Source organism: Rhinoderma darwinii, chromosome 1 (genome assembly GCF_050947455.1).
Source record: "Rhinoderma darwinii isolate aRhiDar2 chromosome 1, aRhiDar2.hap1, whole genome shotgun sequence".
NCBI lineage: Eukaryota > Metazoa > Chordata > Amphibia > Anura > Rhinodermatidae > Rhinoderma > Rhinoderma darwinii.
The window spans coordinates 83,791,761-83,810,789 of NC_134687.1; the positions used below are offsets into that span (position 1 = coordinate 83,791,761).

A 19,029-nucleotide genomic window follows, 5' to 3' on the forward strand; every position below is an offset into this window, starting at 1 on the left:
TTCTGCCTCCCATTGAAATCAATGAGGAGCAATTTGGGCGTTTTTTTGGCACTGATTCAGACAAAGTTTCCGTGTCGAAGTCGGTGTGTAGTGACTTGGTATTCAGGCACCTACATTTTTACTCAATACTTCTCCTTGGCTGTATTCACGATTCTACAGGCTACTGGGATGACGTTTCTTAGCATCCATTCGCTCGCTCAGATTTTTTGCCTTTTGTGAGGTGTCCTCTTTACATTTGGTACATTTTATGCAGGGAAAGCTTACTGTACCAAAAAAAACATCTGAGCTTTGTTGGGCTTTTAGAGGTGGTAGACTTGTTTCCAGTAGCAGCCAGCAGTATTGACACTACTACTCTAATCTATAGGCCATGGCAAGATTAAACTGTAAAATTATGTTCAAAGGTATGACCAACCCTGTTGATATGCCTTATTAGGGAATATGGATGTAATAGAGAGTTTCCTAACTCCGGACTATTGGCCAGAACGAGACTCTATGGAGGACCCAACTTGTCCTTTCATTACAAGGATGGGCCGTTCATTTCAACAGGCGCTTAATTTCTGCAGGGGAACTAAGGGCTGGCGGCTTTCTCTGGCAATAGCAGCGTGTCTTAACATAGGATTGTCCAAACAATTTTTTTTATTTCATTAGAGATATTAATTAGCACATCATCCTAATGGCATATATTCTTCTTTTTTGACATATGAGATATTTCTTATTGTTATATGTGAAGTCAAAGAAAAAACAGACTGAACAAAAAAATGACACAATATAATGTAACTTTTACATTATATTGATAAAAAAAGGATGTAGTCCTTCAAAAATAGAGGGTGAGTCAAGAAATGCTATAGAGAAAACAAACTGACCCTGTTAAACCCTACCAGGTCACCCTGCCTAAGAAGAGCAACGCCCCTAGTCAAGGGACGGCCCTGACCTCTAACCTATACCCGAGACGCCCTGTTATACATTATAACTGCTCCTTGATCCAGATTTTCTGTCCGGTTGCAGGAGTTATCCTGGTGGCCATCTGTTTTGTTGTTTTTTTTATCGTGTGGTTCCCTGATGAACCTGTCATTTTACCAGGGGAAACACGTCGGAACTGTGTTTATTTGTACTTACCGTATTTTCCGGATTATAAGGCGCACCGGATTATAAGGCGCACTTTCTATGAGCGCCTTATAAGCAATCTTGTTTCATATATAAGGCGCACTGGATTATAAGGCGCAGCACATTACCGTTAAATAAACCATTGCTCAGACTGCAAGTCAAAATTTATTACACTTTTTAACAATAACTTGCAACTGGTTCAGCTGTAATTGCAAATCAAAACGTTTACCGTACTTTTTCAGTTCATTCCTCCACCAGAAATCCATCAAATCCGTCATCTTCAGTGTCGGAGTTGAACAGTTGGGCGATTTCGGCATCAAGCATGGGGTCCTCCTCTTCATTATCCGAGTCGGTCTCGTTGCTGCTGCTAGGCTCTTCAGTGGTGATTCCAGCCTTCCTGAAAGCTCGGATGACACTGGAGACTGATACATTCTTCCAGGCATCCACGATCCACTGGCACATAGTGGCATAACTCGCACGGCGTTGCCTCCCTGTGTTGGTGAATGTGTGGTCACCTTCTGTCATCCAATGCTCCCATGCAGCTCGCAATTTAACTTTAAATGACCTGTTGATGCTGATATCTAGCGGCTGGAGCGCTTTGGTTAATCCACCAGGGATGACAGCAAGCTCCGAATTAGTTTTCTTCACTTGGGCTTTGACAGTATCGGTCACGTGGGCGCGCATCGAGTCACAGACCAATAGGGATGGGGATTTGTGAAAAAGCCACCCGGTCTCTTGACGTAGACCTCCCTCAGCCACTCACTCATCTTCTCCTCATCCATCCAGCCCTTTGGGTTAGCCTTAATGATGACACCAGCAGGAAAATTTTCTTTAGGCAAAGTCTTCCTCTTGAAAATTACCATGGGTGGTAGTTTCTGGCCATTAGCCTGACAAGCGAGAACTACAGTGAAAGATGACTTCTCATTTCCTGTGGTACGTATAGATATCGTACTGGTCCCTGTTTTCTCAACAGTACGGTTTACGGGGATATCGAAAGTGAGGGGAACCTCATCCATGTTAATAATGTGTTCTGGCTGGATATTCTTTTCATTTATCTTGGTTATGCAGTAGGTGCGGAAAATGGCCAGCTTCTCTTCATAATCCTTTGGTAATTGCTGGCACACAGTAGTTCTGGTGCGAATGGAGAGATGACGCCTTTTCATGAAACGAAAGCACCATGAAGGACCTCCTCGAAAGTCCTTGATCTCCATGTCACGTGCTAAAGCAGTGGCTTTGAGTCGAATAGAGACAGTGGAGACGCTTCTACCTGCGTTTCTCTGTTCCATAACCCACTGTTCTATTTTGTCCTCCAACTGTGGCCACCTTGCTTTGTTTCCTCGGAAACTCAGTTTGGTCTTCTTTACTTGGCGGAGGGCATCTTCTTGTTTTCTCCACTTACGCACCATGGATTCATTAATGTTGAATTCTCTTGCAGCTGCCCTATTTCCATGCTCTACTGCATAACTTATAGCTTTAAGCTTGAAACCTGCATCATAAGCATGTCTCTTAACAGGAGGCATTTTTTGGGGTAGTGGGTATAGTTAACGCTAAAGCACAGATATATTGCAAGGATCCTGCGCACAGAGCTGTAAGTATCACTCAGTGTGGCTCCTGACTACGGTGGCCGTAATGCTCAATCCATTTATGGATACTGTAAAAACCCAAGTGAAGAATAAATTCATAGGCGCACGGGGGGGAGGAGCATGGTGTGTGCTGTGGTATGCCGCCGCCGACCCCTGCCGCCCACGATAGAGGTAAAGGATCCTGTATGAACCCCTCTCTTTACTGTCGGGTTCATATATAAGGCGCACCGGATTATAAGGCGCACTTTCTATTTCTGAGAAATTCTCAGCATTTTATGTGCGCCTTATAGTCCGGAAAATACGGTAGTTTGTTTGTTTTTTTATGTGCAGTACCTCCTTCTATTAGAGAAACATAAGGCCAATGAGATCTGCAATGTAGTACATGTGTATATTATTATTTTTTACAATATACCTTTTCCATCCTTGAGAGATATAGGCCAGTATGTATGTTTATCTGAATACTGCACGGTTGTTTTTTCTTCCTTTCTTGACCTATTGGTATCACGCCAAATCTCACTGTGTGTTTACACGCTAACCGATTCTCTAGGCTATTATATTGGATATGCCGTTAACGGGGAATCTAGGGTATAGGTTGGAGGTCAGGGCCGTCCCTTGACTAGGGGCTTTGCTCTTTTTAGGCAGGGTGACCTGGTCAGGTTTAACAGGGTCAGTTTGTTTTCCCTATAGCATTTTTTGACCCACCCTCTTTTTTTTTTTTTAAAGGACAACCTCCTTGTTTATCAATATAAAGTAAAAGTTACATTTGTTTTGTCTGTTTTTTTTGATCAGTGGGTTTTTTTCTGTGACTTTAATGTTTTTCTTATATAACTGCTGGCTTTTATCAAAGCCGTTACATTTGTTTGGCTCTGAAAACGTCTTATGTTGTGGCAATATTACATTTTTACAGTGGAAAGAAAAATGTAGCCGGTCTACAAAATTAGTTTGTTTTTTTTACAGTGCGTAATAGGCATTTTGACCACGTGCGCAGTAGGGTCTTTGTCTTTATATTTATGCAGTTTTGTGTATTTGTTTCTTTTTCCTGTTAGGACAAAGATGAAACGGAGATAGCAAAACCGCAAACTAAAAATATTGATGTATCGGAAGCTCACAGTGGAAGATCTGACATTTCAGAGGATGAAGATGGAAATGAAAAAATGCCTCTGTCCATCAGTACGAATTTTAACTTAGTTCAGTTAAAGGGCTTTTCCAGGACTGTAATATTGATGCAATAATTCCTTAGTATTGTCCTTCAATATCTGATCAGTAGGGTTCTGACTCCTGGCACAGTGCTGTTCATTTGCTTGTTTTTTCTGATACTGCTTATTACAGCAGCTTGGTCTCGTTCAGGTGAATGGGACTGATCTGCAGGACCAGCCACAGCCAAATGTATGGTGCCTGAGTAAACAGTACAGTGTAAGGCCGCAGTTTTGATCAAAGCTGAACTGTTACTGCAGCTCATCTGTAACAAACATTTGCCACCTATCCACTGGATAGGTGATACATGAATGGCCTCATGCACATGACTGTAATGGTTTTTACTGTCCACAATACAGATACGCATCTGTAGGCGGAATCGGACATGTTCTATATTTTGCAGATCATTTTTACGGCCCAGACACACAACCGTAAATATACGAAAAGGTGTCCGTGGCCCATAGAAATGAATTGGTCCACGCTTTCATCTGTAATTACTGTCGTGTGCATGGGGCCTTAGGTGGTAGTTTAACCGCTGGGACCCCCACTGATTAGTTGAACAGTGGACCCCCCCACATCACAACTACGGTGAGAAAGGGGTTTACGTAGAGCGGTGGTCAAGCATGCTGCTGATCCATACAACCTCTATTTTGTGCCAAGGTGGAGTGATACGGACAATATTTTGGAAATTATCACGTAAAAAATTGGAAGCACTTCCTCTAATTTAATGTGTATTCCGATACATATGTGCATTTAAACCATCCTGTGTATATATTAATAGTACTAGAAAACAAAGGTTTTGTCTTATGTATTGTTTTCTTACGATAGGTTTATCCAAAGCTGAAACACAGGCATTAACCAATTATGGCAGCGGTGAAGATGAGAATGAAGAAGAGGAGAATTCGGAGTTTGAGGCAGGACTGGTAGATGTACAGACGTCACTTGAAGCGAACAGTGAAAATACAGAGGAACATGAAAAGGAGGCAGTAAGTTTTTATGTAGATATTGATTTTCGTTTTGTATTCATTACACAAAGCTTGCAATGACTCGTTTTATTTTAATTCAGGTTTTGAACAATAGTTCAAAGGAAATGGCAAAATGTAAAAATATTGAGATCCTGACCAGTCAGGAAACAGGTAAGTTCTCTTCATATTTTAAGCAGCCTGGTTTTATTACATGACATCCTTGTTTACAGTACCAGTACATAGTTCTGCAGGTATTTACAATAAAAATAATTTTAAAACTGTAAGGGCCTGTTCACATCAGCGTTGTCTTTCTGCTCAGGGGATCCGTCGGAGCTTTCCATTAGGGGGAACCCCTCAACGGAAAGGCAAACGGAAACCTTAAGTTTACATCCCCATTTATCTCAATGGTGACCGAACCTTTGCTAATGGTTTCGGTTTGTTACCGTTGTGAAATCAATTGCGATGTAAACGGATGTTAAGGTTTCAGTTTGCCTTTCCGTTGAGGGGTAACCCTGACGGAAAGCTCAGACGGACCCCCTCAACGTGAAGCAAAGTGATGCGAACACAGCCTAACTTGTTTATTATACTCTGAGGCTGCTTGTTGTGTTGATGAAATAGTGTTTTAGTTTCATGGTACTTTTCCAAGGGATTTGATTACTGTTTCTTGATAGACTTAAGTATAAAAGTAATAATTCCCCTCCACGCAGACTCTGTAAATTGAGGAAAAATAGTGAACCTTTTTAGGTCTGGAAACCTTGTGTGAATAAAAAGCAAAAAAATAATGTGGACCTTTAATAAAAGGCAAGTCGTGCATCTTCTTTTTAAAATTAAGTATTGTAATCTTGATCTAGGAGATGACAAAACATCTGAGGAAGACCTGAAATGTTCACCTGACAACGTTTCTCCAGACAACATATCTGCTCCACTGCTGCTGTTAAAAGAGGGTGATCTGTCTGGAGCTGTCGATGTCGACACCAAGTCCTCTCTGGCATCCGCTGAAAGCTCCGGACCCGGCAGTCCAGCAACTGATTCCCCCGTGTTAGTTAATGAATATGTAAGTGTTCGATTTATCTTTTTCCTTCTAAAAGTGGATCTGGATCATCTTAAATAAATTGTCCGATCAGAACAACCTCTTCTTAAAAGAAAAATAGCAGCCCAGTCCCCCCACAGAAGCTGGTAGCTCTGACAATAAGTTGCTGTAGATGGCCATGCATTTTCCTAGCAGTTAAGCAATGTAACACATGATATAGGGGTACTCCCATCTCAAACACTGAAGGCATATCTGTAGGATATGCCACAAATGTCTAATAGATGCGGGTAGCCCAACCCCTCTCCTGCTTGGTGAGGCAGACACTGACCGCAGATTCCAGGTTGGTTACTAGGTGGAGAGAGGGGGGGCCACACTTACGCGCGGCTCTCCATTATATTCTACGGGAGTTATGGGAACAGCTGAGCAGGGCTTGCTCGGCTGTCTCCATATTTCTCGTAGAACATAATGGAGAGAGCCGCATGTGTGTGGTCATCTCTCCATATAGTCCCCGTCTGGAATCTTTGACCCCTGTTCTCTATAGCTGTGGGTCCCAGACTACCCCTTTAAAATTCTCCTGTCAAAATCATCTGACCTGTGGGTAATTTTTATTGGCTGTTTACTACAATACTGGTCCCTGAAGCATGAATTCTACCGTACATTCTGCAGTTGGCCACATGGCTACCTGCGTGGCTTACAAGAAAACTACTCTGGACGGGTGGGCTTTATGACCAGATGAAGACTGCCCCACCAATTATCCCTGAGACTAGTCCTCTACAAACCGTCCATATCAGGTTTTAATGTTAACAAGCAATATTCGTGTGAATCTCTAAGTAATATAAGAAGGGGTCGCTTTAGGAAGCATTTCACGGTCTCAAGTCCAAACTGTCTAATGTACTGTAATTGTGTCCCTCATTCACGTGAGCATATCCCAGTGTCATTTCTCCCTATTTCATTGTTTAAAAACATACATATATTTATTTTTTCCTAGCAGGAAACCGGTTCTGGAAATTTGAGTCAAAAATCTGATGAAGATGACTTTGTAAAGGTTGACGACTTGCCTCTTAAACTAACCTTACCTAAGGTATTTATGTTTTGGGCAGCAATTGAAAGAATAAGGTCAAATAACTTCACTGTTCAAGCTTTTTTTTATTTCTTGTTCCCAGACAGCGCTAGTGGCTGAGATGGAGAAAGAGGAACTGAAAAACCATTTATGTGATGAGATACTCAATTTTAATTGTCAAGGTAATGGTGCTGAGGAGTTGGCAGGAGACGCGCTGTCCCTGAAAGAGCCTGGTGAGTTCCTTGTTGATTTTATCAAATACTTATTACATCACCAAGCACCGACTTTGTATCTTTTCTCTCTGTCCTTCTGAACATATCTTTATTTTATGGGTGAGTACGTGAGTGAGTCACATGATGCTGCAGGATCGGCACTTGAATGTATACTATATGAAAATGTACCATCAGTGACAGGCTGTGTCTACTATAATAAAATAAAAGTTGTTGGAAAAAAAAAATGATTTAGTTAGTGTTAAGTAGAGTATCAGTTGCTGGTTTGGCAGATTGTAAATATAGATATATTTCTCGCTTAACCAGTTAATAGGGCTTAAAGGTGTTTTCCTATAATGAATATTTATCCCCTATCCACAGGATAGGTGATAAATATTCATCGGTGGGGGTCCCAGCGGTCGCAAAGGTGATAAATATTGATTATAGGAAAACTCCTTTAACAACTTGCGGACCGCCCATAGACTATAAATGGCTGGGCGGTCCACAATTAACCCTGCAGGGCCATTCCAGAACGTCCTGCAGAGTTAGCAGGTTTGCCTCTCCCCGGCGGCATTTAGCTCCGTGATACAGCTGTCTCATGGAACTTTAATCGGACACCACTCACGTGACCGTTGTGACAACCTGTCTCAACGATCACATTGCTCCTAACCGCAGCGCTTACGCGCCGACTGTGAGGAGCTCTGTGATACAGCTGATATCACGGAGCTTTCACCCGGAGACCATTCAGCCTGTGTCAGCGATCACATGCGGGCCGACGGTATGTAAAAAAAATATTATTTTGGGGGGTTTTTTTTTCATTAAAAATTTTCTCTATAAATAAATTTGTCTATCTGCTACACGGCGACACCAGTCGACTGTCCAAAGATCGCTATGTCCCGTAGCCTACATTGCATGTAATAAAAGTCAATGTGGTTGTGTCACAATGCGCAAGTTGCCGCAACATGACAGTTGCAAGAAATTCAAACCGTCGTGTCTCAGTCACTTGCAGGTCACAACGCGACCACATTGACGTTCATTACTTGCGGTGTAGTCTATGGGACATAGCAATCTTTGGTCTGACGACCTGTGGCGTGGCCAGTCACCATGTAACTCACACGGAATATTTTACAGGCAGAAAAAAATCTTCCTCAAGACTCCTGGAGAAATTTTGAGGCAGATTTTGACCTGCCTGCACTTTTTTGCTGTGTTTTTCGGCCGAGGCCATTGAGGACCGCGGGCTTAGAAGCTTTTACTGCCACCTGGGACAAAGCAACAATTTCGGCCATATATTGGCGCTCATTCCGACGTGGTCTCCACGTCAAAATCGGCACCAAAAAACTCTGTGAATTGGGCCTTAGGGTGACGTTAGATGTGGCAGATCCACTGCAAATTTTACCTGCGGATTACAGTACAAAGCAAGTAGATGAGATTTTACATAACTCCTCTGCATGCTGCAGACATTTTACACGGCAGATTTTCAAATCTTTGATATGTGGTTAAATTAATACCTTGGGGTCTACTTTCCATAAAATAATAATTTTTGCGGTGTCAAAGGGGTTTTCCAGTCAACAAAAATTGATGGCCTATCTTCACGATAAGCCTTCAATATCTGATCAGTGGTGGCCCGTTTCCCTGCAGACCCGACCGATCAGCTGTTTTGAAGGGGCCGCGATGCTCGTACGATCGTCGCATCCCCTTAATTTCCTTTACTGCTCACACTGTGAATCACGGACACACTTGTAGCCGCGGTTCACAGTATTATAGTATACACTTAAATGGGAGAATGCTGTACAACTGAACCGCCGCTTCAAGTGTGTCTGCGATTCACAGTGTGAGCAGTAAAGGAAATGGAGTGTAAGCAGCGCTCGTGCAAGCGCTGTGGCCCCTTCAAAACAGCCGATCGACCGGGGTGCCGGATAGGCCATCAGTTTTTGTGGACTGGAAACGTCAACATCTGTAATGTTCGTATGGTATCAGCGAACCAGCTTTGTAAATGTTTTCTCTAAAAGCCAGTTTGCGCACCATTCATTGTAAGCGCCCCCTTGTTGAAGACGGCAGAAGTTGCCAAATTATGTATTCAGGTGTATTTACCCAGTGGCACCAGATGTAAAAAAAAATTACCTAAAATCAGTCACATTTTTTTCAACTTTTTTTTTTTCCATTTTTCCTTCTATATAAAAAAAAAAGTTAAATATATCTATTCTTTTTTTACACAATATGGAATCCCAATATTATCTGAGAAAAACCAGACCAAATACATGTAGGTTGGAAAAATAATAGAACAACAATTTGCTTTTAAATTGGCACATGGCTAAAACCTAAAAATGGGCATGGGCAGGAAGGGGGTAAAGCTCCTGGTCAGGAAGTGGTTAATGTATAAATTCTGCAACTTTTTCATTCTGTTGCAATTCCCCACCATTTTCAAGAATTCAGTTTGTTGTCAGTGAATAAGAACATTCTTTTTTATATTTACAGACTATAAACTAGTACATAGTTGTTTCTGCTCCCAGCTGGGCAGTGGATACAATTGTATCCAGTCTTGGTAAGGCTGGATTCACACGAGCATGTTCGGTCCGTAAAGGACGGAACGTATTTCGGCCGCAAGTCCCGGACCAAACACTGCAGGGTGTCGGGCTCTTAGCATCATAGTTATGTACGACGCTGCAGGACAATGGTCCCGTACTGTAATCATGTTTTCAGTACAGGACAGTAGTTCCACGGAGAGGCAGGGACTCCTAGCGTCGTACATAACTATGATGCTAGGAGACCGGCTCCCTGCAGTGTGTTCGGTCCGGGACTTGCGGCCGAAATACGTTCCGTCCTTCATACGTTCCGTCCTTCATACGTTCCGTCGAACATGCTCGTGTGAATCCAGCCTCATGCTCTGTGATTGAAACAGCCTGGGCTCCAGACTGACACATTGTAACAAACTTTTAGACAGATTTAGGCTGGGTTCACACGGAGGTTTTTGCAGGAGGAAATTTGGAATTTTGAACCCGATTTTCACTGCAATTTTCGCCCGCAGCCGTTGAGCGCCGCTGGCATAAAATGGCGCAAAATACGATTTCTCTGCCTCCCATTGATGTTCATGGGTGGTCAGAGGCGTAAACGCCCGAAGATAGTGCATGTCCCTTCTTTTTCCGAAAAACCGGCTCGCGGGAAAAAAACGCCTCCGCCTTTTCGGCCGTTTTTTGGCGAGTTTTGCGGAGCGGTTTTCGCGTCAAAAAACTCTGAACTTCTTCTTATGCTTTTTCTAAGGCCCTGTTCACACAGAGTTTTTGCCATGGAAACCGTGGCAAAAAAACAGCTAAAATTGATTACCGCGAGCAAAAAAAATTGTTTGCAGGAAAAAGAAGCAACATGCCCTATCTTGAGGCGTTTTCCGCCTCAAAAACCCCATTGGAATAAATGGAAATAAGCGCGGTTTTTTGACGTGTTTTTCGTCAAACGCTCGCAGTTATTCCATCTTTCAGTTGAAGAGAGAGCTAAAAAAAACTGCAAAAACGCGTGTTGTGCAAAATCACTTAAAAAAAAAACGGAGCTGATATTTTTACAGGCAGAATTGTGTGAGAATTGCCTGGATTGCATACAGTTGTCTCCACCTTTCAGGTGAGAGCAGGGCTAGGTAAGTACAGGTTTGTTGCCTTTGAATGGAAACAAGATTGGTGTCTTTTTATTGACGGCAAACGGATATTTTGAAAATTGTGAGAATTTGTAACACAAAGTTGAATAACTTTTCATTTATTCAGCGATTAATCTTTATTAACCAAAAACTGGAAATCACTTTATAATATTTTATTTTCTGCAAGTCGGCAGTGGCGCTTTAAATAAGGGCATCTATTGCATGTCCATAAGGGGTTAAACAACAGGTACACAGTTTTGGAAAGGATGTGTAGACGATGCTTCAGTGGGATAGTCCGGTCAGTCAGCGGAGAACCACCCAGAGCTTTACTACTGAACCTGTTTCAGGTAAGACTTCCTTTTGTGGCCATCTTTTAGATGCCCTTATTTAAAGCACCCCTTTCTCAGGTCGTTATGTGTAGGCCAAATTAAAGTAGGAATACTTTGCTCTATTGTAATTTGTACTTTATTCTATTGCAGAAAGTTTTGGAGCCCATTCTGCCTGACATGGACTGACCTTCAATACTTACAGACCTGAAGCAAAAAAATAAATAAAATCTATATTATACCTTCCAAGTTCGAAAGTTCAATAAAATAATAAGAATAAAAATGACCGAGTACACAGCATTCAGGATCAGTTGAGTTAGAAAGAAAGGAAGGAACCCTACATTGGTATAAAAGTCCAAGCACTGTTCTTTTTTCATGTCCTAATCTTTGTCTTTGTACGGTTTTCTTTTTGTAAATTCGGAAATGTTAAAAAAGTTCTGAATAAAGTTTTGGCTTATCTGTACTTGTGTTTTTACTTTTAGTAAACCTGACATCTGTTAGGCCCAAGGGCTGAAAATAAAGGATATGTGGAGTGGCCATTATTTTCCCACCTGTTCTATTAAATTAGCATGGCTCAGCTGAACGTTATTTGGGGAATATAGGTTGATCGGTGTCACCTATGCAATGTCTATGATAAAGCCTAGGAGTTTTACTTGGACGTATGTATGTACTTTTCTCTCTGAAAAATTTTTGTTTTTTAGGTGGGCGGGGACTTGGAGTGTCAGAAGTACTAAAACATCCAGTAACATCCAGCAGACAGAAGGGATTTCTATAGGGAAATTAGTACCCGGGATTTCCTGCTACTTCAGACTGTATAAGAGTTCTGTTAGGTCACTGTTTGCTGCAAGAATACCAAAGTCAATGGGATCTGTCTTTGCTAGGATCCGTTTTTAACCCCTTAACGCTCCATGACCTACTATTAGGTCATGCTAACTGTAGCGTTCGCGCTCAGTGACCTAATAGTAGGTCATGGAGTAAACACAGCGCCGTTCGCGCGGGGCGCGTTCATGAGCTGTGATAGCTGCTGTTTCCGACAGCAGACTATCACTGCTCAATGTGCCGGGACCGATCGCGGAGCTCCCCCGCCGATTAATCCCTCAGAAGCCGCGTTCAATAGCGATCGCGGCTTCTTAGGGGTTAATCCGCCATCGCCGGCCTGCTACACGATAGCGGCCGGCGATGGTGACTATGGCAACCGGACACCAAACAATGGCATCCGGCTATGCCATAGACGGAAGCCTAGTGGGTCCTGACAACGTCAGGACCCACTATGCTTGCTGTCAGTGAGTAGCTGACAGTTCTAATACACTGCACTACGCATGTAGTGCAGTGTATTAGAATAGCGATCAGGGCCTCCTGCCCTCAAGTCCCCTAGTGGGACAAAGTAAAAAAGTTAAAAAAAGATGTGTAAAAATAAGAAAATAAAAGTTTTAAAAGTAATAAAAGTAAAAGTCCCACTTTTTACCTTATCAGTCCTTTATTATTAATAAAAATATATAAACAAACAAATAAACTATACATAATTGGTATCGCCGCGTCCGTAACGGCCTGAACTACAAAATTATTTTGTTTATCCTGCACGGTGAACGCCGTAAAAAAAAATATTAATAAACCGTACCACAATCAGAACTGTTTGGTCACTTCACCTCGCAAAAAATGGAATAAAAAGAGATCAAAAAGTCGCATGTACCTAAAAATGGTACTGATCGAAACTACAGTTCGTTACGCAAAAAATAAGTCCTCGCACGGCTTTATTGATTGAAAAATAAAAACGTTATGGCTCTTAGAATAAGGTAACACAAAAAGTAAATGATTGTTTACAAAACGTATTTTATTGTGCAAACGCCATAAGACATAAAAAAAAACTATAAACATCTGGTATCGCCGTAATCGTATCGCCCCGCAGAATAAAGTGAATATGTCATTTATAGCGCACGGTGAACGCTGTAAAAAAATAGAATAAAAAAACAATAGTACAATTGCTGTTTTTTAGTCACCACGCCACCTAAAAATAGAATAAAAACTGATCAAAAAGCCGCATGCATGACATGAAAACTGCAATGGATTCCTCAAGGGGTCTAGTTTCCAAATTGGGGTCACTTTTGGGCTGTTTCCAATGTTTTGGCACCACAAGACCTCTTCAAACCGGACATGGTGCCTAATAAAAAAGAGGCCTCAAAATCCTCTAGGTGCTCCTTTGCTTCGGAGGACGCTGCTTCAGTCCATTACCGCCCGAGGGCCACATGTGGGATATTTGTCTAAACTACAGAATCTGGGCAATAAGTATTAAGTTGCGTTTCTCTGATAAATCCTTTTGTGTTATAAAAAAAATGGTATAAAAAGGATTTTCTGACAAAAAAAAAAAAGTAAATTTCACCTCTACTTTGCTCTAAATTTCTGTGAAACACCTAAAGGGTTCATAAACTTTCTAAATGCTGTTGTGAATACTTTGAGGGGTCTAGTTTCTAAAATGGGGTGTTTGATAGGGGTTTCTAATATATGGGCCCCTCAAAGCAACTTCAGAACTGAACTGGAACCTAAAAAAATAAATAAATGAGGCAATACTTCGCTTCTCACATTATACTGATAATGAGCCGTGCCCACCCCGAGATGACCCCAGTTTTGTATAAACGGAGACCCCTATTAGACCGTTTCAGTGCCCGGTTCTCCCAAGCATACACCCCCGAGAAGTGTATTTCTATTGATGAGTCCCTGGTACATTTTAAAGGGAGGGTTCAATTCCGCCAGTACCTGCCGGGTAAGAGGGCAAGGTATGGCGTGAAGATGTATAAGCTGTGCGAGAGTGCATCAGGGTATACCTACAGGTTTAGGATATATGAAGGAAAGGCCACCCCCAAACCAGACTGCATCCTGGACTACAATAGGTACATGGGAGGGATGGACTTGTAAGATCAAGTCCTGAAGCCCTACAGCGCCATGCGGTGTGGTATAAGAAGCTGGCCGGGCACATCATACCGATGGCTTTGTACAATGCGTACGTGCTACGTCGATGTGCAGGCCAGACGGGAACTTTCCTGGAAATTCAAGATCTAATCTTTAGGGACCAGGAAGGGGGGGCACCCAGTACTTCTGGAAGCGGGGCCACACGCATCGTACCAGGGCAACACTTTCCAGGAGAAGTTCCCCAAACAGGTGGAAAGGGAAAGAGTCAAAAGAGGTGCAGAGTCTGCTATAAGAGGGGGATAAGGAAGAACACAATATACCAATGTGACACGTGTCCCGAAAAACCAGGGCTCTGTATAAAAGATGGTATTAAAATGTATCATACATCCCTTGATTTTTAATTTACCCTGATGCACTCCGCACAGCTTACCCCCCCCTCATCTTTCCCTTCTGAGCCCTGCCGTATGCCCAGGCAGCTGATAACAGCCACATGTAGGGTATTGCCGTACCCAGGAGAACCCACATTACAATTTAAGGGGTGTATATCTCCGGTGGCGCATGCTGGGCACACTATATCGGACACTGACATGCTATATATATATATATATATATATATATATATATATATATATATATATAAATTGCAAATCTCACTCTGCACCATCTGCTGCGCATTATCTTTTACACAGTACTTGTGGGGTCAAAATGCTCACTACACCTCTAGATGAATGTCTTAAGGGGTGTAGTTTTTAAAATGGGGTCACTTCTCGGGGGTTTCAACTGTACTGGTACCTCAGGGGCTTCTGCACACATGACTTAGCACCAGAAAAGCTCCAGTAGGCCAAATGGTGGTCCTTTCCTTCTGAGTCCTCCCATGGGCCCAAACGGCAGTTTATCACCACAAATGGGGTATTGCCGCACTAAGGACAAATTGGGCAACAAAATGTGGTATGTTGTTCCCTGTGAAAATAAGAAATTTTGATCAAAAATGACATCTTATTGGAAAAAATATCATTTTTTTCATTTCACAGCCCAATTCAAATAGGTGCTGTGAAAAAACTGCGGTCAAAATGATAACAAAAACCATAAATGAATTCCTTGAGGGGTGTAATTTCCAAAATGGGGTAACTTCTGGTGGGTTTCCATTGTTTTGATACCTCAACACCTCTTCAAACCTGGCATGCTGCCTAAAATATATTCTGATAAAAAAGAGGCCTCAAAATGCACTAGGTGCTTCTTTGATTCTAGGGCTTGTGTTTTAGTCCACGAGCGCACTAGAGCCACATGTGGGACATTTCTAAAAACTGCAGAATCTGGACAATACATATTTAGTAGTATTTCTCTGGTAAAACCTTCTGTGTTACAGAAAAAAATTGAATAAAATTGAAATTCAGCAGAAAAAATGACATTTGCAAATTTCATTTCCACTTTGCTTTAATTCCTGTGAAATGCCTGAAGGGTTAAAAAAAACTTTCTATATGCTGTTTTGAATACTTTGAGGGGTCTAGTTTTTAAAATGGGGTGTTTTATGGGGGTTTCTAATACATAGGCCCCTCAAATCCACTTCAGAACTGAAGAAGTACCTTAAAAAAAAGGCTTTTGAAATTTTCTTAAGAATATAAGAAATTGCTGTTTATGTTCTAAGTCTTGTAACGTCCAAGAAAAATAAAAGAATGTTCAAAAAACGATGCCAATCTAAAGTAGACATATGGGAAATGTGAACTAGTAACTATTTTGGGTGGTATAACCGTCTGTTTTACAAGCAGATGCATTTAAATTCTGAAAAATGCTATTTTTTGTAAATTTTCTGTAAATTTTGCAATTTTTCACAAATAAAGACTGAATATATCGACCAAATTTTACCACGAACATGAAGCCCAATGTGTCACGAGAAAACAATCTCAGAATCGCTTGGATAGGTTTAAGCATTCCGACGTTATTACCACATAAAGTGAAATATGTCAGATTTGAAAAATGGGCTCTGAGCCTTAAGGCCCAAACTAGGCTGCGTCCTTAAGGGGTTAAACCATCAAATCTTGTAACGTTCCGTTAATGTGAAGGATGGGATAAACTGAAGAAACAATAGAGAAAAGTGTCTGTCTTTTATATAATTATTAAAGGAGTTCCTCCTGGTGCCTATTGAGCATATTCAATGTGGATGGAGATGCAGCGTGACTAAGGACAAAGTACAGATCCTTGGCACAACCACAATCAAATCTCATATGCAGACTGATGCACATGCACTTCTCATGGATAGATTTCAGCGTGTCACACAGTGCTGATAATTAAAGAGATCAATGTCAAAAAAGCCTGAATAGAATTATATTAATCCAGGATCTGATAATCTGGCACTTTTATCCAGTAATATGGAATCTAAATAACAGAATTTCACAAGACTAGAAGCAAAAGTCTGGGCATAGATAACCTATGAGTAAATTGAGGATATCTGGCAGAATTGTTGAGATTTATGCACTTTTCGCTGTCTGTCCGAGTACACGGTACAAAGATAAATAGGTGTACCCGTGGAAATGTTTATAGTACTGCTGCCTGCGAGATCTGAGTGAAGAAACATCTACTGAACCAGACTGCGATCACCCCAGAACTTGAAGTTCAGGACGGTTTGTTGCACACTATGTAGTGTACTGAATAATATCAATGTGGTGACTGATGTTCATAACAAATTTTTTCTTTTTTAATTTTATAACGGTCTAATGAGTGTGTTCCAAAATAAAATAGCTGCCTTATGATGGTTCCTGCAACTTTAACCCCTTAATGACAAGCCATTTTTTTATGTTTTTCCATCGTCTCATTCAAAGAGCTATAACTTTTTTATTTTTGCGTCGACATAACTGTATAAGGTCTTGTTTTTTGCGGGACAAGTTGTAATTTTTAATAGCACCATTTTGGGGTACATAGAATTTATTGATTTAACTTTTATTAACTTTTTTTTGGGGGGGGGGGATGATAGAAAAAAACCTAATTTCGCCACTCTTTTTTTGCATCCTAAATTTACGCCGTTTACCGTGTGATATGAATAACACAATCACTTTATTAAGCGGGTTGTTGCAATTGATATAGATTGATATAGATTTTCTTATGTTTTACTACTTTTACACAGTAAAAACACTTTTTTCAAAATTATTTGGTTTTGTTTTTCCATATTTGAAGAGCCGTAACGTAATTTTTTCACAGATGCAGTTGTATAAGGGCTTTTTTTTTTTTTGCGGGACGACTTGTAGTTTTTATTGGTATCATTTTGGAGTAGATGCGACTTTATCACTCTTCATCAAATTTTTGTAAGGCAGGATTCAAAGAAAACAGCAATTTTTGCAGTTTTTTTTATTTTTTACGGCGTTCTCCGTGCGGGTTAAATTATGTAATAACTTTGGGGTCTTTACGGATGCAGCGATACCAAATATGTGTAACTTTTTTTACTTTATTTTGTTTTTTAATGATAAAGCAGTTTGTAAGGTGAAATAGTTGGCTTTTCATTTTTAGTTTTTTTTTGTTAACTTTTTATTAAATTATTTTTTTTTTTTGCTAGTCCCACTAGGGGACTTCACTATGCGATCGCCCAATCACATTTATAATACACTACAATACTTCTGTATTGCAGTGTATTATGCCTGTCTGTGCAAAACGGACAGGCATCTGCTTGGCCATGCAACTGGCATGACCTAGCAGGCATACTCTACAGGCAGACCTGGGGGCTTTTATTAGGCCCCCGCCTGCCATAGAAGACTCAGGCACCCGACGATCTTATCGCCGGGTGTCGGTGGGAGAGAGAGGGAGCTCCCTCCCTCCCTCTCTCCAAAACCACTCAGAATCAGCGCTTGCTATTGAGCGCCGCATCTGAGAGGTTAAACGGGTGAGATCGATATATCAATCTCACCCGTTAGAGCATGGATGCCCCCAGCCCTCCTCTACCTCCTGGTAGCTGAGAGCAGGGACGTTTAAAGAGGCTCTGTCCCCACATTATAAGTGCCCTATCTCCTACATAAGGAGATCGGCGCTATAATGTAGGTGACAGCAGTGGTTTTTATTTGGAAAAACGATCTATTTTTACCACGTTAGGAGCGATTTTAGCTTTATGCTAATTAGTTTCTTAATGCCCAACTGGGAGTGTTCTTACTTTAGACCAAGTGGGTGTTATACAGAGGAGTGTATGACGCTGACCAATCAGCATCATGCACTTCTCTCCATTCATTTAGACAGCGCATAGTGACACTGTGTTGTTCACTATGTGCTGTCTTATACTGACACATTAACGTTACTGAAGTGTTTACACAGTGAATAGGCATTCCTTCCAGCCAGGACGGGATATCTATTCCCAATCCCGACACTTCGGTAACATTTCTGTGGTACTTACAGCAGAGCAAAGTGTAATCTCGCTGTAACCTGTCATTTACAGCGTGATCTCGCGAGATTACGCTTGCTTCGCTGTAAGTCCCACAGAAACGTTAGTGGGCGTTGTAAAGAGGAGTGTATGACGCTGACCAATCAGCATCATACACTTCTCTCCATTCATTTACTCCGTGCATAGTGACACTGCGTTGTTCACTATGTGCTGTCTTAGGCTGGATTCACACGAGCACATTACGTCCGTAATTGACGGACGTATTTCGGCCGCAAGTCCCGGACCGAAAACAGTGCAGGGAGCCGGGCTCCTAGCCATCATAGTTATGTACGACGCTAGGTGTCCCTGCCTCGCTGCCGGACAACTGTCCCGTACTGAAAACATTATTACAGTACGGGACAGTTGTCCGGCAGGGACTCCTAGCATCGTACATAACTATGATGTTAGAAGCCCGGCTCCCTGCACTGTGTTCGGTCCGGGACTTACGGCCGAAATATGTCCGTCAATTACGGACGTAAGGTGCTCGTGTGAATCCAGCCTTATACTGACACATTAACGTTACTGAAGTGTTCAGACAGTGAATAGACTTTCCTTCCAGCCAGGACAGGATGTCTATTCACAATCCCGACACTTCAATAAAGTTTCTGTGGGACTTACAGCGAAGCAAGCGTAATC

The 19,029-nt window shown here is 41.6% G+C and overlaps 1 protein-coding gene across 6 annotated transcripts in view; it reads left to right on the forward strand.

Annotated features, from left to right (window-relative positions):
• PCM1 (pericentriolar material 1) overlaps positions 1–11,556 on the forward strand; it is a 186,187-nt gene extending 174,631 nt beyond the window's left edge. For 5 of the 6 annotated variants that reach the window (XM_075860140.1, XM_075860142.1, XM_075860141.1 and 2 more), the window contains 7 exons: positions 3,734–3,857; positions 4,710–4,867; positions 4,948–5,017; positions 5,698–5,900; positions 6,865–6,957; positions 7,040–7,169; positions 11,247–11,556. In XM_075860140.1, the coding sequence (XP_075716255.1) occupies positions 3,734–3,857; positions 4,710–4,867; positions 4,948–5,017; positions 5,698–5,900; positions 6,865–6,957; positions 7,040–7,169; positions 11,247–11,272 (804 nt within the window). In that variant the 3' untranslated portion in view covers positions 11,273–11,556. The remainder of the gene's footprint in view (positions 1–3,733; positions 3,858–4,709; positions 4,868–4,947; positions 5,018–5,697; positions 5,901–6,864; positions 6,958–7,039; positions 7,170–11,246) is intronic. The other variant, XM_075860145.1, reaches the window with a different exon arrangement.
• Positions 11,557–19,029: the final 7,473 nt, after the last annotated feature.